Source organism: Anopheles moucheti, chromosome X, assembly GCF_943734755.1.
Source record: "Anopheles moucheti chromosome X, idAnoMoucSN_F20_07, whole genome shotgun sequence".
Classification (NCBI taxonomy): domain Eukaryota; kingdom Metazoa; phylum Arthropoda; class Insecta; order Diptera; family Culicidae; genus Anopheles; species Anopheles moucheti.
Window position 1 is genome coordinate 4473273 of NC_069142.1, and position 27260 is coordinate 4500532.

Consider the following 27260-nt stretch of genomic DNA (forward strand, 5'->3'; position numbering starts at 1 on the left):
ACCTTTCTGTATCGTTTTGTTCAATATATACACATTATATTTTAACATTCACAAGCTAGAGCTACACGTGCAGTAGATGAAACATTCGAGAGGTACTGAGAAGTGTTGATAATGTAATATCTTCGGTACAGCAACAGTGAATATTGTAGCAATTAGAATGCTGATATCACATGGTTACACCATGTCAACCGTCCGGTTCTTTTAACATATCTAATTGTCTTTTGCCACATTAAGCAACTGCCTGATGCAATAACGGTAATGAAATTCTTTGTTTTAAGATTACATGGCGCATCGGTAGATAATGTTGGCGAACGTTGTCCGATTTTGTATCTAACTATTTAGTGCTAGTTGACTGAATCGACCTTACCGTTGCTAATGATGTACGGAGGTTCGGATTTAAGCATGGAAGGATCGCTAAAGCTAGCTAGTGGCTCACCGTTGGGACATCGCTTGTTCGGTGTGAGTTCGATGGGCGGTGTGCTTTCAAGCGATGGTGCCGTCATCTGCGTGGCAGTTTGCAGCAGGTTTAGCTTGTCGACTGATGCCATGCGTATGTTGTTGGACGCCTGTACGCCCTTGAGACGGTACGGGTGGGGCATTGCGTACCGCAGCTTGTCCCAAAACCACGGATCGTCACACCGCACGTATGTGTTGGTTTTTAGGTACGCGCGCAGTTCCGCATCGAGCGTATCTATGTCGCCAATATCTTCGTAGATGATCGGTATGACACGATTGCGCTTGTCCGCTACCGACTGTAGGTACGCGGTGTTAAACTCCATCTGGCCCCAAACCGATTCGATGTAGTTTGGCGACAGCAGGATGATGGTTCGCCGCGATTCTTCTACCGCTTTGGTAATCTGAGGAGTAAGACGGATGGATTTAGAGGATTAACATCATACTATGATGGGATGGAATGGGTGCCACCGGTTGCTAACCTGCGAGGAAATCAACTCTCCCGGCATGAAATCGCGTACGTGCCAGCAGATCTTGAAATTCATCGGTTCCGACTCGAGCCTGGGCATCAGCTTATTGACGACAAAGTCTTCGTCCTTGTGCGAGTACGAAATGAATGCGTCGTACCGTTTGTCCCGGTCGACCTGCTCCTCTGCTACCAACCACCGTAACCGATCGTGCCTGAACAGCCACACCTTTACCACATGCTGGTAGCGTGTGTACAGCCAGTAGATGATAAAGCCAAACACTGCCAGGCAGGTGATGGTCACGCAAAGCACCACGATCAGCATTGTTCTGTAGTCGCAGAGTTCTTTCTGTGTGCCGGAGTTGATTGGTTCGCCGTTCGCACACCGGAGCCCTGTGAAGTCCGTGATGCGTGCTACGTTGTCGCTTACGAATTGTAGCAGTGGCTCACCACATTCGCAAATCCATGGATTAGCCGACAGGCGGACGTTGCGCAGCTCGGTTCGATTTACAAGCGCTCGGACGAGCAGAGCATCAAACTTCGACAGCTGGTTACCGCTGGCATCAATCGCGACCAGCCGATCGGGTAGGCTGTCGTACGGTAGCGTAGTTAGGTTGTTGTTTGCTACATTCAATTTTCGCACACTGTTCCAACCTTTGCCGTGCCTCGGTAGCGTCTGCAGCATGTTGTTTGCGAGGTTCAGCTCGATGTAGCTATAATCATCGTCCCGCAGCACCGCCGGACTGGGAATGGCGGGCATGACAGTTAGATTTTGACCGCTGCAGTTCATTATGAGTGTGCGATCCGCCCGCCGATTATAGCAAGTACACTCGCGCGGACAGAACGTATCCACCGCATCTAGCTGGCAGATTAGATCTGCTGGTGCGACATTGTACGGTGTGCGGAAGGCAAGTTCCGGTGGACTGGCGCACCGAGCACCTTTTATCGGGAATGACGCTTCACTGTGACCGTTCCTGCGTATATGTTGCACAAGGTTATACATGTGACAGTCACAGTTTAGAGAATTGTCATCCAGCAGGATTGCTCTCGGCAGGCTGGAGTCTTTAACATGTTGAAAGTCGAGCTGCGTAATGTTGTTCGATTGCAGATTGATGACCACGGTTTTCGACAGGAACGAAAAGTTGATATCGCTCAGCTGCGTGATGCCGTTGTGGGACAGATTGAGATCGACCAGTGCGGGCATGAACTTTCTAAAGTCCAGAAACACTGTGACGATCTCGTTGTATGACAGATCAAGACTGGTTATACTGTCCAGGTGATTGAACGGAGTTTGATCCAGCGAGTATGGTATGCCATTTTGATATACCACAGGGCTACCGTTCACATGTAGTGCCACCCGGTTGTGACTGAGATCAAGCGTTGTGAGTAAACTGCCCTGATCCTCGAACGCTTTCACATCAATCACATGAAGTTGGTTGTATTGAAGGTACAGCTCTTCCAGGTTTGTTTTCGACTTCAAGAGAGCTCTGCAAAACAAAGACAAAGACAAAGTAAATAAAATAATTAATACACTTTCCAGTTGGATCGGCTGAAGTTGGCTTACCTATTCAGTGCCGTTAGATTGTTGTGGGAAAGATTTAGAACGCGCAACGGAAGCGTATCCCGAAACAGAGTGTCTGGCATCGTTAACAGTTCATTATGTTGTAAATATAGCTCCCGCAGATTGACTAAACCGTGCAGCAGTGCCTCCGGTAAACTTTGCAGCAAGTTATCGCTCAGATTGAGCACCTGCAATTCGGTTGCTCCTGTAAACAGTCCTTCTGGTAGCTCCGTTATCTGACACTCGTACAGTATAACTTCTTGAAGCTTATTGAGCCCCGCAAATAGTCCATTCCCCAAGACGAGTCCCGTACCTTGCTGCTTGGTAGCAGTGAAGTTGGTCAAATTGATATTATTCTTCAACAATCCTCCCGGCATGCTGGTCAGGCGGTTAGAGTTCAGCTCTAGTCTCGTCATAGCTGGCAGCTCATCAAACACATCCTCCCCTAGCGTGGTGAGATGGTTATCGGAGAGATCGATTACACTCAGCTTCGGCAGTTCCACAAACTTGTCAAGTTGCTTAAGCTTGTTCTTGTACAGATTCAACGATTCGAGGTTCTTTAGCTGGGACACCAACCCGTGCGGCAGCTCGGTCAACTCATTCTCCATCAGTTCCAGCGTTTTAAGGTTGGTTAGCGGGCGTAACAGCAAATTTGCTACACCGGTGCCACCGTCGCCACCGTGCAAATCGAGGAAGTTTAGTTTGATAAGCTGTGCGAATAGCAGCTCGTTATCGAGCGGCAATACGGTGGAATTATTCATCGATAGCAGCTCCAATTCGTTCAGGTTGGAAAACAGTGCCGGTTCAAGTGGTGCGGGTTCGCTGTATTTAGCATTTTCGACGAAGTAAAGTTTCTTTATATTGCTAATCTGTTCCCGATCAACTAATCTCGATAGCAAGTCCACCAGCGATTGATTTCCAACCGGCATCGGGCAGTAGGAATAGTCTAGCTGTTGAAACTCAAAATTGGGAAGATTTGTGATGTTGTGCAGCAAATCGAAATTGGGCTTGTTTCTGCATCGCACTTGTAGCTGCTGCTGCATTTGGTGCAGTGTTAGAGTTATGATGAAACCCGGACATTTCAGTGTCCATTCTGAACTGCTATATGCCATACCATTGCAGCTCTGGTCACCGTTTGTTTGGGCTTGGAGCACCAACACGGCTAAAATGAGAAACCAAACAGGAGCCACCATCGTGGAGAAGTACCACGACTTTCGTTTCGACAGGTGAATTATCTGTAAGCATAAAGCATAACAATAGTGATAGTGAGAATGCATTTGTTTGCAGAATGGACGTTGAGAGCAGTAATCTAATCATTGTTTATGCAGGGTTTTCCCTGCTTCGTATGATGTAAACAGGATTGGCAAAAGAGCTCGCCTTGTTTTGAGTTCGGAATAAGCTAGCATCCTATTGAATATTGACACGTAACACTAAATCACTGAAATGTGATCGTACCGATCGTACGTGACTGCAAGCTTTCTCTATTTTGCAATTGCTGTGGGCTATGGCTCCATTACATTGTGAGGCATTTAACAGTTCATGACATTTTTGAGATGAGCTTCAATGAAAGTTAGTCATACCAGTAAAACGCCTAGCCAGGACTAGCAGATAGCTTTAACTCTTATTATGCATAAATGAAAACGGCGCGATTCGACCGATCGAAATGGCGTTGTTGGGTAATGATGTCTCGGAGCTTGTCCATTGGCTGCCCATTTTGTAAAATGGATGATTCGTTCCGACCTTTCTATAGTACAAAACGCAAAACTTACAGCACTGAAACATACATGGGGTTGGTGTGCGTGTGTTCCTGTAATGAGCGGTTGTTGGTGATCGATGGAGCCAGCCATTCAATGCATGTATGGAGACTGTTTGTTGCTGTGAGTTTGACAACGAGATGACGATCGCGCCACGGTTCGCACACCCTTGCAAGCTTATCGATTCACCACAACGCGCTACAATGCTACTGCTATGAACCGGTTTTGTTGATGGCGCACGTCAAAATCTCGACACAGCTGTAGGGTTGATTGTTGTATACCAGCGGACAGCATTTTATAAATCGATTCTCGCGTTCACGACACACTATTCTGGAATGGAATAATGCGTTGTTTAAACTCACCTTTCCGGTTAGACGCTTGGCTTGCTAACTGCGCACCAACGACGGAGGTGTTGGTGTTGTCTCGGAACTTTCAGCTTCTCAGGCACCGTAATGTAGTACCGCCGGTTTTGAGGCCGGGATTTTCCCGTGACTGGTTCACTACACGAGACACGTGCGTGCCCGTGCGTTGCATATGTGTGTGCGTGCGGCACAACAAAATTGTACGCACCAGTGTGTGCGACCGTGCGTGCCTATTGTTGTTGGTCGCGAGCTATAAACAAATGCAACCGTTTTGGACGATGACGTGCACTGGCCGTACTGGTATTGTATAGCATGGTGGATAAACTACACGCACCCATACATTTATCTGCACGATATGTTCACTACTGCACGAATTATGGTTTCGGTGGGGATGCGTTTTAAAACGCACGCAACGTCGTTATACACGTCTGGCGCCACGCGCTGTCGAGAGCAGACTGGAATGCTGAGAGCTAGCGTTTATGCTGCTCCCCGCTCACGGTGCGGGTACAGGGTTTTCGCACACTGGTGCGGCTAATTGGCGGTTTTACCATTTTAAAAGGCTACCAATGTATCCTTGCCTTTGTGGGTAAGTGTAGTTGCGGGTACATAATCCAGAATGTACAATGGAAGAAATGCATATGTAATTTACTGTGTTTTCTCTTTCTAAACTCGTCTGAAAGGTAAAAACAAAACTTAAATGGGAATATCCAGATCTATGAAAACAACTTTTTCATGTAGAACTTTTACAAGACATCAAAAAAGGATTGTGTCTTTCTTTAAAGTAAGCTTTTACAAATCTGAGACCAGAGACAGATGCATTCAATTTGCAGCAGTTGTAACTGTATTACAAACATTCACTGGGAAATACGCCAGATCAGTGCGATCTACTTCTAATTTGGTCGAAAACCGAACGGAAATTGAGATGATCTTTAATCACTGATGTAGACAAGTCCAGGACGATTTGCAGTTCCCAGCACAACAACAGCAGTGGCAATGTTAAAGATATCTGATTTGCTTTATAAGCGAGTTTTTTAAATGAGTCATTTGCTTGACAACCGAGCTTAAAACTGACCCCTGCCGTGCAAACAAACCGTAGTATTGATTTTGTATTTGAGCGAATTGGAGACGGGAGCGGTAATGGAGTCGTAAATCAAATACATCATCTTACCAGGGCGATTTACGCAAACGAGGCAGAACTCGTTATGAACACGATACGTTACGAAACCCTTAAGCACCTAGAAACGGGAAGATCTAGATTAAAGAATATTCTTGTATTAGAGACACATGAAGCTTATCCTGAAGGGAGTAGTGTCTTATAAATAAGTGTCTTCATTGTTTCTATCTTAATAAGGAACTAATTACTGTGTTATGCACGACGTAGCAAATCTACCAACAACCAGTATGTGTCGTGCAGTGTCGTTGTTTGTTATTTTTATAGACACTTTGAGCAGGGCAGCTACATTCGCCTCTTCAATGCAGTGTCGTATGACATTAGGTGTGTAAGGAAACATAAAAACAGTTTTAAAACTGAACAACTCAGTCACTAACCCATATCTGTTTTATGGCTCATAAATAAAGGTCTTTGTTTCGAAAACAGTTTCAATTCCTTTATAGGTTGATCGCTCTGTAACTGTTGAAATTACAATTCCTTTACCCCTTGGTTTGGAGTTGTTATGTGTTCTCCAGGGGCCAGGGAAAGGGGTTGTCGCTAGGATTTCCTTCACCTTCCGGGGTTTCCACCGGGGTTAACCCGGAACAGCATCAGTTTAACCACCAAGATGTGGTACAGGAATCGGGGATTATTGTGAATGATTGAGACCAATATCACGGATGCCATATTCATTTATTTATGCCTCCTCGTGCATAATGGGGTTTCGCTTACAATCTTACACATACACGGTACATTAATTCTAGTATTATTCACAAGTTAAATCTAGCCAAACGAATATGCCGGATGAGATTAATTTAAAAAAAATATGGGAAGATTTGCACAGAATGCAACAAACAAACAAAAAAAAAGGGTTTGAAGTAGATGCATTTGCATTAGACACGACACGAGTATGTGTTAGATAGGGTAACTGACTCCGAGTGAACACTTCTTAAATTAATTAAACACACAACTTCGTACGGGATATCCCCCCGATAAGGAAATTAGCCGGGATTACCCGGGCAAGGTTTTCTTTTTTTGGCAATAAAACGTAGGTAAACACACCTAGGTGAGGGAGTTGCATTGGTCAATGTGTAGTGAGGTGTGTTTGAGAAAGAAATGCCAATTAAAATTACGCAAAACTAACTTGCTAAACCGTGGTAGGTTTCTTTGATCGTTTGCCTTATGCTAGTAGTAGCTTTGGATGGTGCAGTAGGATTGGGGGGGAAAGGAAACGGGGTCAAGTTAGTCAAATCCTTGGAGCAGGTTATAGAATAAGCTATGATGAAAATAAATGTATGTTCGTAAAATGATTGCGTACACGCGAAGCACGCGAATAGGAATACTAATGCCCTAGTTGTGTGTCGAAAACAAACGTATGAGAGTGCATCTTTAGCGTTTGAGTGCTTCGAGCATGATGGGTGCGCTTTCCGTACATGCTCGCATCAATTTGCTACAATGCTCAGTCTATTTGGTTTTGATGCCTTTTTCGCCGTCCGTCACATGCGCTGTGGTCGGGGCCCATCCATCCATTCTTTGCCGGTTTCGGTTTCGAGATTTGGTTGTGGCAATATCCTTGACACTAGACGTCACTCTGCTTTGCATTGCTGTTGATGACAAACGCACCGTTAATGTGACCACTGACGCGGTACGGATTCAACTGCTGGTGATAGTACACCGGTGGTGTACCGGCGGCAGTCCCATTGCCACTAATAGTGAATGGACCGGAGGCGGGCGCAGTACAGGCGGTGGGTTCGGTTGGCGGTGTGGTAAGAACGGGTGGTGTGGCGGGCGCGGTTTGCGGTTTAATAAGCTCCATTTTGTCGTCCACGGAGGCGCCCTGCAGCTGCTTCATGAAGAGACCGCCGGCGGTACTGACACCGGACTTGACAGCGGTTCCGGCACCGGTTCCACCGCGCACCTTCGGTGGGTGGGGCATGGCAAAGCGCACCTTGTCCCAAAACCACGGATCACCCCAGCGCACGTACGTGTTGGTGTGGAGATAGGCGCGCAGTTCCGGCTCGAGATCATCGATACTGCCAATGTCGCCGTAGATCACAATGATCAGACGGTTGCGCCGCTCGGACATCGACTGCAGGTGTGCCGTGCGGAACTCGAGTTGACCCCAGAGGGACTCGAGGAAGTTGGTCGACAGGACGATAATGGTACGCCGTGATTGCTCCACTGAGCTTGATATCTAGAAGAAGGCATGAAAGGATGCAAGTTAGACGAGAGATGTCTACGTTATGGAGGGCATTGCAGATATTCACCTGTGAGGAGATCATTTCACCCGGTGTCCAGTCGCGAACGTGCCAGCAGAGCTTGAAGTTCATCGGATCACGCTCCAATGTCGGTACCAGATGCTCGGTGATGAATGCTTCGTCTTTGTGTGAGTATGAGACGAACGCATCGTAGAGCTTATCCTTGTCCAGTTCCTCCTCGGCAACGAGCCAGAGGCAAATACCGTGCTTGAAGAGCCATACCTTCAGCTCGAGCTTGTACGTGTAGTACACAAAGGAGAGTAGAGCTGTTAGACAGGCGATCACTGATACGATGACGCACGCTAGCACGATCGTGTGCGTACGGTCAATGCAGAGATCCCCGAGGGCGGTGTGCTCCAGCGGCCGTCCATCGGAGCACCGTAGCCGTCCGAAGTCCTCTATACGGCGCTGGTTAGTGTGAGCGAACGCCACAAACTGTGTCGCCTCACACTCGCAGGTCCAGTCGTTGTGGGCAAGTCGCAGTGTGTTCAGTGTGGTGCTGGCCGTCAGCAATTCTGCAATGGGCGCGTTCAGTTCCGTGAGTCTGTTGCGGCTGAGATCGAGTAGTCGCAAGCCGTTCGGCAGCTGGGTGGTTGCTAGCGTCGTGATAGTGTTGTTGGATGCGTACAGCTCACGCACCTCACTCCAGCCCACGGGCACTGTTCCCGCCGTATCCGGCAGCAGACTTATGTTGTTGTTCTCGACGTGCAACTCAATGAAGCGATAGCCGAATGTGGAGGGCCGAGGTAGTTCCGGAACCTCCGTCAGTCCTTGCCCACTGCAGTCCACTATTACGCCCATATCTTCCGGACGTATATAGCAACGACAAGCGGAAGGACAGTGGCGTATCTGTGTGGTCGGTGTGTCTAGATCGCAGAGCAGCTCACGCGTCGGTACGTTCTTGATCAGTGTATCTTGCAGGTGCTCCGGTCCTTGACAGGTCAGCGTATCCGCTACCAGCTCCAGACGATCGTAAACAGCGGTGGCCAGCTTGTTCTGTATGTACTGTGCAAACGCGTATACGATACAGTTGCAGTTGAGGGGATTATCGTTGAGCAGTATGCGTGTTCTGCCGGTTTGCTCCTCTAGGCTGCGACGTTCCAACAGTACCAAACGCTCCATATCAGCGAGATTGATCTCGATGATGCTGTTGTGGCGCAAATCGACCGTAATAGCGGGTGCCAGGAACTGCAGGTTCGCGTATGTCAGGCTGGTGATGTTGTTGCGCGTTAGATTGAGCCGCTGCAGTTCATGTGTGTTGAGCAGCAGATCGCGCGGTACCGCTGTCAACCAGTTAGACGACAGATCGAGCTCGCGCAGTTGGTGAAGGTGTTGGAAAGGGGTACCATCCTGCACGAATATACCGAACTCATCCGGTGTGGGAATATCCGTCGGTTCTCCATCGTCGATGTCCACCGCCGGTCCAGGCAGGGTATTGAGCGTTTCGAACGACAACTGGTTAGCTTGCAAATGAAGCGTATGCAAGGTGGTCGTGAACCGGAATGCATGGAGTTCGATCGTATGTAGCTGGTTGTGGTCGAGATAGAGTTCCTCTAGCTTTCCCAATGCCTTTAGTGCGTTTCTAGAAAAAGAAAACAAAAGGTATTTTAAATCTGATCTGAGGATGGTATGATGCAAATGTACTTACGCCGAGAGTTCGCTAATCTGGTTGTGCGATAACCGGAGAGTATGCAACTCAATCGTATTCTTTAACAATCCATCCGGAAGGCTAGTTAGCTGGTTGTGTTGCAACTGTAGAATGTACAGAGCTTTTTGATCCTGTAGCAGATCCTCGGGCAATTGACGCAGTTGGTTGAAGGCGAGATTCAGCTGGGTTATATTGGGCGATCCGTACATCAGCATACCGGGCAGACTGGCCAGTCCCGTCCGCTCCAAATTAACCTGCTCCAGGGCCGGCAAATTCTGCAGCAGATCGCGTGGTAACGTTTCGAGTTCGACCCGCTGTGACGCTAGTTTCAGTTTTCTCAGTTCCCGGTTTGCGCGAAACAGTCCCTCCGGTAGCGTGCGAAAGTTATTAAAGCCCATCGCCAACTCGGTCAGACGGGGGAGATCAGCGAACAGGTCGCTCGGAACGGATTCCAGCTGGTTTGCGGAGAGATCCAATCGCTCCAGTTCCGGTACACCGGCAAACACCTGCCGGCTGACCGTTCGCAGCTTGTTGTGCCAGAGTGTGAGCAGCTGCAGGTTTGGCAGATGGCGTAACAATCGTGGATTAAGCTCCTCCAGACTGTTGAAGCTTAGCTCGAGTATGCGCAGTTTCGGTAGGGCGTCGAAAATGGTCGGCGATAGTTGGAAGATGTTGTCCCGCATGTCGAGCCAGGTTAGGTTTGGCAGGTATTCGAACAGATCCGGTCCGATATCACTGAGTTTCGCGTTACTGATAGCGAGCCGGTCGAGATTCTCCAACCCGGCAAAGTGGTTTCGGACCAGCGACGCACTGTGCTCATGGTTCGCATTGTTCTTCAACCAGAGTACCTTCACCTGTGTGGTGCCCAGGAAAGAGACCAGTTGGAGGATGGACTGGTGGCGGGGAAATGGACAGTCATCGATCGTCAGTCGGTTCGTGTCACCGATCGCGAGCTGCGGTATCTGATCGAAGTTATAGCGCCGGTTCCGCTGACAGCGCATCTCCGCGTACTGATGCGGTTCGATGCGCAGATGGACGGTCGAGTCCGCTTCCGGACAGTCGATCTCGGTTTCTGCACCGGTGTACGAGCGGCAGGAGCAGTTCCGCAGGTCCGCCGGACAAATGCCAAAACCGTCGAGTCCAACTCCTCCCCGGTAACCGGTAAGAAATCCTTGACCAGGGTGAAGAAGTTGTAGTAGCAGTGCTGCCAGAACTGCAGGCGTCCGTAGACGAGGCCGCGTGCTTTGCGAAGCCTTCATTTTAAACGTGGCGTATAGCGGATTTTTGATTGTGACAGCTTTAGTTGTTTTTTTTGTTTGCTGACGTTTTAAGAATAGGTTTCTTAATTAAGACACAGAGCTCTGGGTAGATGACACCAGGCGACGATACATTTTTTGATGTTGGGATCTTATTGGTCTGTCTGCAAAGAAAGGGAATAGAAAGAAAAAATCTATAATTGACCGTTGTTTTCAGTGTAAAGACATCTCTCAGTAATTGGATAAAATTTCTGAAATTACGAGAACCTCACAGTTTGCTTTGTTGCGAGAGGAGTAAGAGGTCTACCCAACTGGAGCTGTCAAATTTTATTCTACAGCTATTTATCGCTACACGGCGAACCAGAAATTCAGGTGTGTACGTTCACTTAGAGCGTTACGAGCGGTTCTGGTCCGTTTCCTTCCCGGTAACTGGACGGTACGATTTTGTTGTTGCATTTTGATTCGCAGCACTTGAGCTAACGGAGATTTCTCGTTTCTTTAACAACATCTTGGTTGCAGGTTCTTGCCCTTTGCTTCACCGTACCATGCAATACGCGCGTTACACAAGGACAGCGGTGTAAGTGCACGGTCAAGCGAGTTTCGAAGTAGTTTTTTTTTTCAAATGTTTTATACGGTTCCGTTTCGTCGATCGCGATGCTGGACTGCTTACATTCGTGGTAGAATTCTTTGCAGAGGGTATTCTACCTTATCCGTCGGTACCTTTTTGGAAATATTTGCCAGAAATCGAGGAATTCCAATAAATCGAAACACCATGTAGTGTGTTGCAATGAATGGTGATCATTGATTGAGGCTAATACACACTTTTTCTCACAGCCGGCTTTCACTCGGCAAGTGAAAATGTGGAGCGAAAATCGCTTCAATAATTCCTCCGCACCTCCCACGATTTTCCGGAGTTGTACGATTACTTAAAAAAAAACAAAACAAGAGAGCAACAAACGAATCCAGCTCGCTCGGTGGGAAAACGCACCATTTCCATTGTCCACTTCCGGTGGGCAAGGGATCTGCACTCGCGCGCACTACCTTACTCTTCTTCCGTCCCCGGTCGAGTGCACCGGGCATGAAGATTGAGCACCAAACGATCCCACACCCATCGCGAGATGTGATACTCCGATAAGAAGCGTCTCGAGCGTGTTCGGTGTTGGTAGCTCACCCCCATCCGCCACCACACTGAAAAGCAACCGAACCGTGGCTTTCCCGGTTGGTGGATTGCCTTACCCTTTTCGGAATGGTTCATGTTTAATTTGGGAATTTATTATCGACCCTTCAGAGCGGGGTCGATCTCGGGTAGCCCTCCCGCCGCACCCTTCCTGCAAGCCCACCAAAAAGTTTGTGCGACCGATTACGAACTTCAGGTGATATAATCACCAGAAGGGGGCCTGTACGGGCATCTGAAACAGCTCGGAAAAGAGTTCGTTTTTTTTTCTTTACTAGCCACAACACACAGGCAAAGTGATTGAAACTAAAGGATGGTACAAAGAGAGCAAAAGATGGGCATGCAAGTGGAACGGTTTTTTTCGTTAGGTGGAAGGGAGGGGAGGGTTGCGTTTTCTTTCACCTTTTCCCTCGCTGTCCCCACCCATTTCTTTTGACCTCCGCACCAAACAAAAGGGAAAGCGAGTGAACGGAAGACAGAGGAAAGAAGCCAGATTGCCGGGTAAGGGGAGGGGAGGGAGGTAGGTCGGTCTCGATAGTTTTGTTCCATTTGTTTTCCACGGCCACCGAGAGTTGGCTGTGTGTTTTCATCAATTCAATGCCATTATTAAAACACGACCGTGGAAGGCCATTTTCCATGGGGTAGCGGTTTCCTCCTTTGCTAACCACTGACTCTTGTTGCAGCAACAGCGGTGGGAAACGTGTTGAGTGTGTAACCATTTTTTTGTTTGTTGCTTTAGTGAACTGCATTAATGTGTGTGGGAGCATGGTTTTGGTGTAGTTTTTGGTACGTTCTATTATTGAGATATAGATTAAAACGTGATACACCACCTACATCGTTGTACGGGTGTAAGTCAGAGCTATAAACGCCTGAAGGTATGCAATCTATCAACATCTGATGAGTATTTGGGAACTGAAGAAGTGAAAAGAGTAGGCAACACTGTCCCTTAATACACTCATTTAGACCGCAGCAAAAGAGCTATTAAACCTAGAGATTGCATACTTTGAGGCGTCTAATACACTATCCACTAGAATAATCTTTAGTAGAGTGAAAAATTCATGGTAATTAACAAAAAAACAAGCTAGAAATGTTCCAAAGAAACACTCTCCACTTCTCACGCCAGTCACAGGTGACATTCAGCGTTTCGCTTTCGAACAGCCTTCACAAAACCCCCGTTCGACGTGACATTGATAATCAACAACCCAGGTCTGGTCGTGACCCCGGTACAAATATCACTTTCGACACCGATCGCGATCACACGAAGAAAATGGCTGGGAAACACGCTTCCACACAGATTGCTGTTGTTTGTCGTCTCTAAAGCGAGCGCCCCATTTGGTGTTTAAAAAGTAAGAGAACAAGCAACAAAAAACGCTAATTATTAATTTCACATGGGCATAAGATTGGAATCGGTGGATGATGCGGAAGGTAAATCGGAAGTTTACAGCATTTCCCACGTACCGGAGGCTGGAAATGGTTGGGGATAGTGTGTTTTCCCCGTAGGTGAATTGTAAAAAAGGCAGAGGAGTAGCGCTTCATTTTTTAGGCTTACCTATTTCCACCCCATTTCGTTCTCTCTCTCTCTCTCTCTCTCTCTCTCTCTCTCTCTCTCTCTCTTGCTCCTCCTGAAGCACTATCGTTAGCGTTATTTTATTTTTGTGTTACAGTTTTCCATCCGATAAATCGACCAGCTTGCGAATGATTATTCTCGCCCAGGTGTATTTTGGCCGGGGTTCGTCTGCGCGAAATGAACTGTTCATGCAAAACCTTACCACCCTTCATCCCACCCTTCCCGGAACAAATCCTCCCCCCCCCCCCCCCCCTTCTTCAATCCCTTTTGCTCCACTATTTTTTTAAAATCGAAAAGAAAAGCACCGATAAGGTTCAATTTCCTCCCGTCAATCGATTCCCAAACCGATGCCAGTCTAATTGATTTTCCAGCACGGAAATGTACCCCATGTACACACCACCAACCCCCCAACCATCTCCCCGTTTTGTGCATTGCTCGATGGTTTTTTTTTCTCTCTTCCTTTCGGTTCGGAAAATGAAGATTTTCCTCTGCTTGCTTGCACGCGTTTATATACCCCAATGTTGGTATTGTAGTACCGGCGCGAATGTGTATAATTCCTTCACGGTTCTGTTTTCCGGATTTTACGGGTACGTTGGGCCGGGTACGGCTCCGACTTTCCAATCGTCTAATACCCGGGTGTTGTGGTGGCGCACGGAAACCAATTCTGTGCTCTGTGCGCTCTATCCTTTTTCTTTGGCTTTTCGAGAAGGGAAAGGAAAAAGGGGAAGTTTTGGGTGGGGTGGGTGGGGTGGGTGGGGTGTGGTATGAGAAAAAGGGAGTGGAAATTTGGATACGGTGTAAAATAGTGAAAATGGTCGCACTTCGCGGTACAGCTTATCCGACGGAAATGGAGCACGATTAGTAATACCATTCCCCCTTTGTGATTGGAATTGGACATTGAAAGTCCAGACATTGAAAACTTCAAGAACTTCAAGACTTTATTTTTAAATAAATGTTCTATTAATTATGAAACAAAGTATCATCGAACAGTTGGTAATTGGAGGCTCAGAAAGATCATCACATATATATCAAAACACCTTCCAGTTCCTAGTGGTGCAGAAGCAATGGCCTTGATGAGTGCTTCCCAACAAGGTTATCAGAACTCTGGTGTGATGTTCCACCGTGTTCAGGTGATCTCACGTACGTGCAACAGAGCAAAATTTGGTTACGTTAGGCAAAACTTTAATTGGTCTTCCCGTCGCTCGCTGTGCAGTTGCCGTACACAAACAGTCAGTCAGGTATCTCCCGGAGGTATTCTGTCCTCAGATACACAGCACACTAGCCGGCCGCTTGTTTATCATGCCGCGCGCGACGTACGGCATCAACCTATATCTGTCCCGCTGTGCGGTGACCCAACCCAACCACCGTAACGTGTTGCCGAGGCACGAAAATTCGATAATCTTACCACGGTTGTCCACATACCGATACGGTCCAGACACACCCGGTGTGTGTGTCCCCCCCCCCGGGTTGATTCGTAGTTGAAGAATTGAATAAAAGTCTGGCGCAATACGCCACCCGGAATGGGTGGTGGCACGTGGTCCGCAACGGTAGGCAAAATATGATACCCCACGGACGAGACACGGACACAACATGAAATCAACGTCCAAAACTGGCACAAAATCGTCCAGCGGTGGTCAGAGGAGGTGGGGAAACAAAAAAAAAAAGGGTTGCCCCTTTTGTGTGGAGTGACAGACGACGTCCAGCGGATAATCTGCTGGCTCCGGTTCCGGTGTACAATTTCTACCTCCAAGGGGTTTTAACGTATCTTCCGCAGTGCTTTTTGATGCAGACAGCAAGGGTAAAGTGCAAGTGTGTGCAGATTTTTTTTTGCATGTGCAACCCAGAAACCTCACTGCACTGTAGGCAGAGCCGTGGACAGAAAATTTCCATTATTGTGTAAAGATTATGGGATATAAGTTTTTGAAAATAATCTATAAAACAATTTTAATAGAAAATAGAGTATCTTTTTTCCATTCCACACAATGCTGTAAATGTTGTTAAAAATAACGTCCATTGTAGTATTAGTTTCGGTTGTTAAAATCCCGGTGTGCACGAGAATTTAGTTCGCTGGAAAGGTATTATTTTCATGCCCCACAAACTATGGCAAAAATAAACAAAAAACACATATTTGCTTAAGCATTCATTCATCCAACAGCTATATTTCTCGGGAAAACCCTGCCTAGCATGGTTCCCCATGTCATGCTGATGCGTTCGCTGAAAATATACCACGTCGACGAATGCTTGACCACAAAATTCCCGGAAGGTTGTCAATTAGTGAGAAGTTTTAGTTGGCGATGAACTAGAACCCCACGAACAAAATTGTCATACTCTCTCGTTCTAACTGATCTACAAGCAAACCTGCCAAAGCGAGAAAGCATGAGCTCGATGGGAAGTGGGGCCAAGACCCTATTGAATTTTAATGAACCATCAAATATAAGTGAACAATCATTTAAACTTTTATAGAAGTTGAATTGGTATTGTTTTTTTTTTAAATTCACCAAACAGAATTTAGGTGCTAATGCAATAGATTAGGCGTCTACGTTATATAACAAAAGTACAAAACATAACGTCTGTAAGTAAATTCAACAATGCGCGAGAAAATGTCGGCGTCCACTTTTCGGGTAAACAATATTGGGGAATCAGGTGTTGTTGGCTGAAACATTTTCCATCAAAAAGCGTGATGCTGTTTCACCATCAAACGTGGTGTGAAAAGTTCGCGAAACAATCTAAAAAACAAAACAACAAGATTTTCTTCTGTTTTCGCAACTTCAAACCCTGGCAAAATGGACCCCTCTTTTTTATGCACGGTGGAATTTGTTGTGGACATGTGGCTTTGGTATTTGAGCGGAAATAAAATATTCGTTGCGCTGTAAAACTATTTCAACACACATGCCCCATCACTGTGCACTGTTCTATAAATATATTTCTCATTTTCCGCACTGTTGTACAGAGGCTGTATGCTCTTTTCCCGTTTATCTGTACCCCTGGGGGAGAGGGGGAATTACGAACAACGAAATGGAAACTGCACAAAGCATATTGAGGTTAAAACAATGTTCATTAAAATAGCATCAGCTTCGCGTTGTTTGGCAGGCGAATAGCAAAACACAGCGGGCTTACGGCTAACAGAATGGCGTTGCACGCTTGTGAAGCCTTTCATCCCCACTGGATGATGCATTTCATTGCATCCTCATATACATATCGCAATGCAAAAGCCCCGCGTGTGCAGCAAAATGTTGTTGCACTTGAATAAATTGTGCGTAATATCGCTGGGCTGGAAAATCCTTCCTCCAACCCCCCACCCCCCCTCCCTCCCGCCCCCGAACACGTGTGGATGTTTTCCCTCTGTTGTACGTCTTCCCGTCTTCGCTTGCAACGCGTTGTTTTTGCAAGTGTTATACATTCGCTTCCACGCGTCAACTTGCACGAGCTGAAGCGCGGAGATCAAGCCGATCTGCAGCAGCAGATCAAAGCGAACGGCGAATAAAAAGAAGGAAACGGAGAACAAAACCGCATATGTGTAAGGAAAATTCGTTTGCCTTTTTTCTTTGCGCTATCGTAAGTTTTGCCGCTGATCTATCGGGCGGAAATGTGCACAAATTTTCGATCAAAAAAAAAAAAAACCAGGCAGATGATGTACCGATTTTGGGGGAAGAATGAAAATCTGTATTGTGTGTGTGTGTTGCGGCTTTTGTTGCGTCCATTTTAATGTTCTGTTTTATAACTGAAACCACCGCTTCTTCTTACCCACCTTGTTTCTTCAACCGTTTTCCCACCCCTTTTTTTGTGTGGGTTTGAAAGCGTAACAATTATCACCGTACCACACGCGTTACCCCTGGCATCGGCCAAACGGTGATGACATAATTTACTTATTTCTAATGCAAGAAATATCCACTACTCCCATCGCCACTGCATGCGTTTTGTGTGGCTGCTTTTTTCTTTCTGCTACACCAACTTCATCAAGCGGCCGCAAAAGCGCAAGAAGAGAGACCATTGGCCGAGTTGGTTTCGAGCGCTGGGAAAAATTCGCCACGGTCTGGTTAGCTTTTTCTTTTATTTCGATCTCGTTCGCTCTTCATAAAATGGTATCGCGGTTCGTGCCACGAAAAAGCGCTCGTAAAATAAATGCAGGCTTCTTTTACACCACCCACACCCCTTCCCTTATTATAAAGTCATTCATAGCTACTATTACGGTGGGTGAGTAAACCCCCCCACGTAAGGTCCGATCTGCGCGTTCGGGCATCATTTTAGGTGTGTTTGCGGTAACAACAATCCATTCGCACACTGGTCCACTTTGCGGACATTTTGTTAAAGCGCGAGGCAGCCCCGGGTGGTGGAAAAGGGAAAGGGGAGCGAAAAAAAAAACAACGTTTAATTCCATGTACACTTATTGTCTGTGAGTGTGTGTGTTTAGGTGATGAAACACTTGCACACTAGCATCAGGAAAACAAAAAGTCAGGTGTAAATGATGCGTTTTGTTTTAAATTCAAGCACTCAATCTGCGTGCCTGTAAACGGGCCACTGATGAGTAGTAGTAAGGTTTATGTAAGTATACCAGGCGCACCCATTACACCACCGTCCGCTTTGTTTCATAGTTTTGACAGTTAAAATGATGATTGTTTTTGCATTTTGACAGGAATCCTGATTTTTCTTTTACGATATTTATTAAATAAATCCCACTTTATTTTTTTTTTACTTGTTAATTCAATAAAGCGAAAAGAGATAATTATTTTCTGTTTTTGTTTTTGCTATTCTTGGGGAGATTAGTGGTCAAAAGTGTCAGATGAGTTTGCTTTTGATGCGATGACTTGTAGGGATTCTCCAAAAGGGCCGATTTTTGACGATAACCACCTCGCCTTCTTACTGCCTCGGTAACCTAAAATTGAAGGTTTTCTTTTTCGTGTGTGTTTTGCTTCGTTTTGTTTTTTTTTTGGTTTTGTTTTGTTATGGGCTAATGTTACAGTTTCGCCCCCACACACCGTACGGTTGCGGTTAAGAATTCATTTGGCGCCAATGGCCGCACCAGTTTCGACACGCACGTACAGCCACGCGTTGAACGGTGGTACGATAATTAAAGTAAACCCTTTCCTTTTGAAGGTTGGGGGGGGGAGAGGGGGGGGGGGGGGGGTGTAGTTGAAGAGAGAACGGTTGTTTTTTTTCTTGTGCGAGATTTTTACCCTCGTTTTTTTTCTGTACTCCACCACCCCCTTCCACATACCTTGAGAGGAAACAAATCGGAAGACTTAAGATGTGGGAAATAGGGGTGGTGTGTGTGTGTGTAGAAGGGGGTGAAAACACAAAATCATGCCGAGCAGCAAGAATTACAGGCAGGTGCGGGACCATTTGGTACACTTTTGGGTAGGTCCATTTGGTGAACCACCACCTACCACCCCCACCCACCCCTCCTTCATCCATCCGTCGCTAGAGACTTGTGATGGTTGCATACGGCCAAGGCGACGAACGTGCAAAATTGAAACGTGGTTTACCGAGTAGCACGATTTAGCCTAACGGTGCAACATCTCGCGCCGCATCCTCCCTCCCTCGCTCCCCCCCCCCCCCCCATTTCCCCACCAACCGCTTGCTCTCTTTTCGCACTTACAACGGACGGTTTTAAGAGGCTGGCTAAGAACGAGACGCCACGGCAGGAGAGAGAGAGAGAGAGTGGATGGCAACATAATTGATGGAGAAAATCGGAGGAAGAAAGGGAGAAGAGGAAGGGTTATGTTGCGCTATTGCGCCAACAATGAAAATGGATTCGCGATGGGAGCCAGCGAGGGGAGGGTAGAAGATGAACAGATGAAGCAAAATAAGAAAGGAATGAGAAAAAAACAGGTCGGCTTGTGTGTGGTGTGTGTCTGTGAATATTCTCTTAGTGTTTTGAACGTTTTCTTCCTCTTCAGCTTCTCCTTCTTTTCCCGTTTCTGGTTCTTCTTCTCCTTATTATTTTACATCCCTTTACTGTTCCCGAACTCCCTTTCAATCCCTTCGCCCTGTCCCTTTTGCCTCATCTTACCGCCAATTCCCAACTGGCTCAGCTTGGGCTTGCCTTGGTTTCGGTGGCCAATGTTGCGCCAACTGGGGGGCACTTTTGGACTAAAGACCCCATGAGAAAATGACGGCGGCGGGGGGGGGGGGGGTTGCTTCTTGCCGTGAGAAGCTGGCACGCACGTGAAACCGGTAAACACACGGGAAATGCGTACCCGTTTGATGGAGGCTTTTGCTGCGTTGTTGTGAGCGGCTGGGTATGCTGGCAACATCATGCGATCATTGCAAACAATCGACGGGGTAACCCCGGCACGAAAAATGATGATGAACGCGGGGGGAGTGAATTAATCTTAATCCGAAATCGTAGCAACAATAAACACACACCGCGGGGCATTAATAAAACGGGACGGTTGGTCACAAACTAGCTGAAATTGCTCAAAACAAAAGCCTTCATCGTGGACGCGGATCGCGCTCGCAAGATCTGTCATGAGACGAAACGAAATTTCATTCGATTGGTGCATTATGTGTCGCTGTATTTTACCTTCTTACATCATGGGTAGCTTGATCTAAATTTAATAAACGATACACTGGAACAGTGCGTACCCTTTTTTATTGCAATAACGTCGCCGTCGGTCGGGTGGCAATAATAGACAATTACGCTTAATTAGTTTACCACTAGTTATTAAGTGGAAGTATGGGCCAAAGGGAGGGGAAAAAAACGAGGGAAAGGAGGAGAAGGAACAGGTGGGAAAGTGGTAATGCCACAGCAGTATGAAAAGTGAGCCGAGAGGTGTTGAGTTTTGAGCCCAGCAAGTGACTGTTAAGTATGATCAGCTTGTCAAACGTTCATCACGTTTCTAGAGGGAGAGGGGGTAGGAGGGGGTGGTTTTGTAAAGGGTTTGGCAAAAGTGGAAAAGCTTGTGTGTGGAATGAGCAAAATAAAAGGTTCCAACCAGCCACTCAATTCTGTGCCGTTTAGTTTGTTAAAATTAATTTTTCGGTCTCAACTCACCCCCACACCCCCACACCCCAGAAATCCCAGGCCTCCAAAATGTGTACGATGGCAGGAATACCATGCGAGGGATAGAGTGGGTAAGTTTGTGTGTGTGTGATGTGTCGGGAGAGACCATTAAAGTTTACTAGACGGAAAAGCACTTGCTGTCTTGCTTTATTTTCGTTTTTTGTTTTAAGGGATGTTTTTCACCCCCCCATTATTCCATGAGTTCCAGAGTTTCGTTTCCCAACCCGGGGCCAGATTTTCGTCCGATTTTCCCAGGTTTTTTTTGCTTGTGGCAAATTCCATTTCACAGCCAGGTTTTTGGGGAAACTAGGGCGGACCGGGTGGGGTGATTTTCTCTTTTTCGGCACCATTATGCGTCGGAGGGGGTGGGTTTTGGGCGCTGATTTTCGAGGTAAGCTTCGAGGCAAAGAGCTAACGATTTCCATCATAATCGAGTAAAACTATGAAGTGTAAAGTGATTCTCTCAGGGGTGTAGAACATGAGATAGGGGAGAGTCAGGTAACTTATTGGAAGTTTGCTGGCGATTGTAAGATATTCGATTATTGGGATCACATTCAGATTCAGACGGGGGATACAGAGAATCAGGTACAGATCACTAAAGCAATACGTACAGGCTGGAGTGTGTCCACTACTGTAACTCTTGAGCTTACAGGATAATTTATGTAACTATTCAAGGACTCAAGTCTCAGGTAACTATTCTAGGACAAAATGCTGACGATCTTTTGGAACTAGAAGACTATATAAAAAAGTCATCTGAGATCTCCTCCACAACCTTCGCCCTCCGCGATACAAAAAGCTGGGATCTTGGATACATTTCCACGAACAATATATATATACAGGTTATACAGGGTATATAAAGAAGTTAGAAGTATGTATCTTTGATAATTCCATTAGAGAGTCTATAATAGATCCAAATCTTCACATTCTGGATAACTCCATAAGGGATTCTATGAAAAGGGGCAGATCATTCCATATATTAGAAATCTTAAGCTTTAAGGATGAATCTGTCATATAATTCAGGTACTGGTCTGTATCATGACTTAATTGGCTTGACTTGACTTAACTGGCCATTTGTATGGGCAGCTAAAAGCGGATAAGCGTGGAAACGTCAAACTGAATGTCAAAAAACTGACGTATGGTATCATTCCAGCCAGTCTTAGATTTTCACTACCCGGAGTTCCCAGGAGGTTCAAAGCCTCTCTAATATTTGACAACAACAACAACTACCCGGAGTTTATTAATTTGACAACCCTGCACAGCTGATGGCTGGTGTTGCACACCTTCTCCAAATCTGTCTCTCACCCTCCCATGCACCCGGTGTCGGAAACAATGTATTATTCTGCTAACCATGCACCCGGGGACGGTACCATGTGCGACGGTTTCGAATTGCATCATTAGCATGCTGCCACCCCTTGTCGCAGACATTCCGGAAGGCTATCCGGGCGAGTTTCCACGCGTAGTCACAACAGGCCACACGCTAATGGTGAGCGCGAATTAAGCGAGCTTAAAATCTCGACTGTCACCACACATCCGCTTTACGGAGGAGGCTCACAAGCGTAGTGTATGAAGTGTGTGCTTATTCTCTTTCGCCCTGTTGTCGGTGCTGTCGTGCGATACTATCCCTTCGTTCGTGGAAAAGGCACGCGCAGCGATACCGACCAACAACAGCAAAACTGGGTTTTTCGCTGGGAGTTTCATGAGTTCGCGTACGGTGGCGATTAGGTGCTGGCCACCGAACGTTAATCCCTCCAAATCGGAGACGCTTTTCGCCGTCATCTTGTTTATTGTTGGTGGTGTTTAATGTCAACGGATTCCGCTGTTGGGGTCCATATTCTGTACCGGGAAAGATTACCCCGAAACCGAACAGAATGAATTATTCGTCTTCGCATCTGGTGGACCTCGTGAAGACATCCCATTAGGCATGTCGAGTCACTTCCCTTGCCGGGGAGTTATGGATTCGGTTCCAAGACAAATCGTTTTCAATTGATCTCGGAAGCGGCGAGCGCAGCGTCGCCTAAAATAGTACAATTCTTCTAGCAATTCGTTCGCCCACAAATGTTGCCTTCGTAAGGAAACGTGTCGTGCTGCAAGAAAATAAAAGGAAGCGAAGTGTTTGGTACTATTTCAGCAGCCCGAACCCAAAACGACCAGCAACTTCCGGAGCAGCAGCAACTCCGTGCCACATCGGGGGTTTGGTTTCCGAAAGGGTGGTTGGGCGTTACGCCCGACCGCGCATTTCAACAGTCTGCTTTCGCTTCGAATCGAACGTTTGCCGGTCTAGCCATCCGGAACCCGGGCAGGGGTGAGTACACCGTACGCGCCCCACACGTTGGCGCTTGCGAAGGGAGTACCGGTGCCGGAATCAATTTACAAACATCCGGACATCGAGCGAATTGGGTACGTCCGTGTGTCGTCCACAGGTGAGCGGAACGTGCGGGAGCTGTTGTGAGGTCGGAAGCGAACCAAAAACAGGAAAGGTGGTACCGTACTCGAGTTCGAGTTCGTTTGCACAAACAATAGTTTGTCCCGGCCGTTCGGCGTTCCTGTTTCGCTGGTGGAAAAGTAAATCATCAGCCCGGAAAAGCTGTGGCTGTCCGATGTGGTCACACCGTTTGCCCGGAACGCATGTTCCGACCATTTTCTGGGCGTCGTTTTCATCGCAAACGGGGTTTCCTACAACTACCGATACCCGGTGTGGTTATTTTGCGAGAATGTCCAAGGACCGAAACAGTTTCGTGAAGAGGATTTAGCCTTAGTTGTTTGCAGTTGTTGTGCACCTGTTGACAGTTTGTGCTATGCGAAAGTTTCTTACATCATCCGGAGCATCCGGGCTCCGCTGGGAGATGCTAATAGCGCTGCCTACAATTCCCTCCGGTGGCAAGTTTGTTCTTCACCGTCACAGCCCGGAATGTATCGACATTCGAGAGCGATTCTGCTTTGGTGGATAGTTTTACCGTGAAAGTTTTCACAAGACAACGCTACTCTTTGTTTGGCGCTGTACGAAGTTTTGCTGTGCCCTGTCCTTGTGGTGCTGAAGTACAAGCGCAGTTCAAGTGCAAATGGTTCACCTCTTGGAAACACTTGGGAATAGCGGAACGGAGAAGCATGCGAGAGCCCAGAAACGCTTAATACTTTTCGCCTTGTTCGTAATCCGTTCTGTGTGCACCGCGCACGTTCTCCCGTTGGCACTCCCGTTGCGACACCATCATCATCCAGCGCCGTTCCTGCAGTGGTTGCACTTTTACGCTGCATTCCTTTCGGGTCAGCATTTACAGCCCCTGACTCATTCATTTCGGGGCTTGTGTGCTGGCGGGGGAGGGCACAGGGCACGGGGCACGGTGGTTTTGTTGTAATTCCTTTAGCCAGTTTCCCATCGCTAGTTACCATCCTTTCCCGCCTTACTGTTGCTTCCTGTTTTTTTTTTCTGTGCGCCTGAAATGCGTCTTCCTCTTTCAGAGACAGATGCGCTAGTAGCGCGCGAGAAGCGCTAAATAAAAACAGCGGAATGGTAAAACAAAAACGTAAACTGTGCACCAACGGAGAACGGAGGCTTTAAGGTTAAGTACCTCTAAAGAGTATTGCGTACTGCGGGCGAGAGTGGAGAGGCACTACATTCCAGCCGCTCCAAACACTCTGCACGCCGTACGCCAAAAGCCCTTCCAGGGCAGATTGTTCCAGGGAGGCAGAATTCCTCGCCGACTCCCGGTGTATATACGTCCGGATGTTTTCCGGCAAATTATCGTGGCGCGAACGCAAGATGGCGCACGGGAATGATGGTTGTGATGTGCCTCCGGCAAGGTATCTAAATTGCTGCCTACTTTGTCAATCAACGCACCACCTGCAGTAGAAGTGTTCTGACAAGAAGATACACGGCGTGATAGATACTTTACGTCACTAAAAGATCACTTTTTATACACCGCAAAGCACTAGCTGCCGGAGAAGTTGGTGGCGTACTAATCGAAAACTGATCGCTTGTGGAGTCACTGTGCCCAGAGTGTAACGGAATGACCTCTGACCCAGATGTCACGCTAGAGAGCGTGCGAGTATAGGTAGTTTAGAACTTGGTGTGGTTCTGGTGTGCGTCTTCTCTGTTTGACAGGTGGCGATCGATGCTTTTGCCCTCAGCACGCGTTATCCTTTAGCGCACACTGCGCGAAGAAGTTACGAGGACACAGAAGCGAGAGATAGGGTGAGGATGCGCCACAAAAGCTTGGTGCGCAAGTATTGTACCAGGTTCAGAGCGAAAGAGATGAAAGAATGGTGCAGGGCGCATCCCCCCTTTCCACAGAGAGCAGGTTAAAAGTCGATTCTCATCCATCATTAAACGGGACAGGAAAGAAGCTTTGCAGGTTAGGTTTTGTGCAAATCGTTCCGAAGAGTAAACGAACAAAACAAGATGAAGTCCCAACAACAGCATCCAACAACCATCTGTCGCCCCATTTGCTTTTTTTGTTGTTGTTGTTGTTGCCTGGAGCAGATGGTGTTTTCTGATGGGGTTGTAATACACACATCGGGAAACGAACAAATGGAAGAAAAACGAGCCATTTTTTAAAGCGACCGAAAAGGTAACACAAAAAAAGTAGTCACTGCTCTTCTCGTTTGCTGGTTCAGGAAATTATATGTCCACGGTTGCGTTGACCAGATGCTTCACCCGTGTGTGTGTACGGCAGATAAAATCACACATATTAAAAGGATTGGTTAAACAGAAGCGAATACAGAATATAGTATGTAACTTACCTTGTGTTTTTTTGTATGTAACTTGTATGTGGTAGAACTTTGCGTTTGGAGACTGCGTCAGGTCGCTAAAACACCGAGAGGTGGGGGGATAAAAAGAAAGAAAAGGTTGATTGCGCGCACACACTGTAGTTTTATTGGCGTTTGCCGATGCTGTGCGGTTGCTTGAGTCTCTGTGGTCACACACCGGTGATTGATCTGTATGCACTTTTTTTTGTATTACGCCCCGATCGTACACGCACAAGCGTTTTTATCTCCCTTCCCCTTTGGTGTGGTGGTGTGTGTGTTATGCAGAGGATATTGGTTTAGTTGTTTTTTGTTTCTTAGCGTTTAATCGCTGCCAATTTTTGTTATTCGAACGCTTGTTTTTTAGTTTGTTTGTTGGTGTGCTTTTGGAGGTGTTGTACATCACGCAGTCGAGCTGATTTGCGTTCTCGCTCTCCGACACACTCGTCTAGCGCACGGTCGCATAACGTTCAACCGGCAAGGAAAGGACGCTTTGCGATCGAAGGTGATGGAAATTGAACTGTCAAATCCACCAACCGAACCGAACATCAGGGGTAGTGGGCACCCCAATTGGCAAAAAAAAAAGCGAAGAATTTTGCCGGAGTTGTGGCGCTGGAGCTTTATTTCCAATTTCCAATGCTCACACCTTTCGCAAAGTTCGCTTTATTTCCACCAAATGATGTCGGTTTTTTTTGTTGACGTTTTGCGGTTTTTTGTGTGCTTGTTTTCTTTTTATGCGTGTCACTTTTAATTTTACTTGCTGATGGGAGCTGATCGTTTGTTGGGGGGAGGTGTTTTGTACTTATTTTACCGATCCCGAACCGTGTTGTTCCGTTCGACAAAAAGGAGCTGGTGGGTTTGTTTTTTTTTGTCTCTGTTTGTTTGCGCTTTAAAACGCTTTTTGGTTTGCGTGTGTGTTTGTTTTTTGTGGGTATCGTGTGGGTGCCAGGTTTTTCCACGACAGAGTCACCACGCCGCGGTGCGGACGAACGTTTGTGATATTCTTGCACAAAAATCGACCCAACGCGGCTGGTGTTTTTAGAAGGGGTGTCGGTGCGTTGACTCGTGGTGTGTTGTAGCCAAGGTTTGGAGTTTGATTGGTGTTCGATTTAGATGGTCCTGGGAGAAGGGGTTGCTGTGCTGCTCGTTCCTTTCCCTCCCAAAACGCTATCCCATCAGATATATCTATTAGTAAAACGTACGCGCAAACACAAACACCAAAGACCTGAAAGTGTAACCCAAAACGCACAGGTGTGCACTGCCCGGAACACGTTGCGCAGGCGAAAGGATATTTGTTTGTATTCGTCGACACGCACTCGTTCCGTGTTTTGTTATTCTTTCTGGTTGGTTGGTGGGGTTTGCGTTTCAATCTCCTTTTTTTGCCCAATTTCCAAACTTAAAAGGACACTCACATGCTCGCATGTGGGGAGGTTTGGTTTTTAGTACACACACACAGTATTTAGAACACGATCCGGGTGAACAATGTAAACAATAGCTATGAAACGCACTCAAATAATTTTTAATCACTATCGCAATACAACCAGAAAGTATACACACATACAAAACACATCAACACATTAGGACCACTGTTCCGAAACACACACAGCCACACGTCCTTTGGGCAAAAACACCTCTTAAATCCGACTTACGGTTTTAAATTTAAAGCATGCTTCGGAAAGCGTTTTTTACTTGGCGGGTTTTCCGCTACCGGAGACTGTGCCACCAGAGAGCAACAGATAGATACAGCCACGAGAGATGCAGAGCCAGGTCTGCCTGCAACAACCGTCACGGCGAACGTCTACCGAACGAATGGCACACTCACAAGTCTTCCGCAGCAAAGGGCACTGTCTGCAGAGCGTAGCACCACC

At 46.9% G+C, this 27260-nt stretch overlaps 1 protein-coding gene across 1 annotated transcript; it reads right to left on the reverse strand.

Annotated features, from left to right (window-relative positions):
* Positions 1-27260, reverse strand: LOC128306495 (uncharacterized). Its single transcript, XM_053044027.1, has 9 exons — positions 27042-27260; positions 25390-25454; positions 9653-11072; positions 8014-9586; positions 7332-7940; positions 4597-4620; positions 2484-3715; positions 936-2406; positions 1-857 (listed from the first exon to the last, which is right to left on the reverse strand). The coding sequence occupies exons 3-9, from the start codon at positions 10909-10911 to the stop codon at positions 345-347; spliced, it is 6681 nt and encodes a 2226-aa protein (XP_052899987.1). The 5' UTR covers positions 10912-11072; positions 25390-25454; positions 27042-27260; the 3' UTR covers positions 1-344.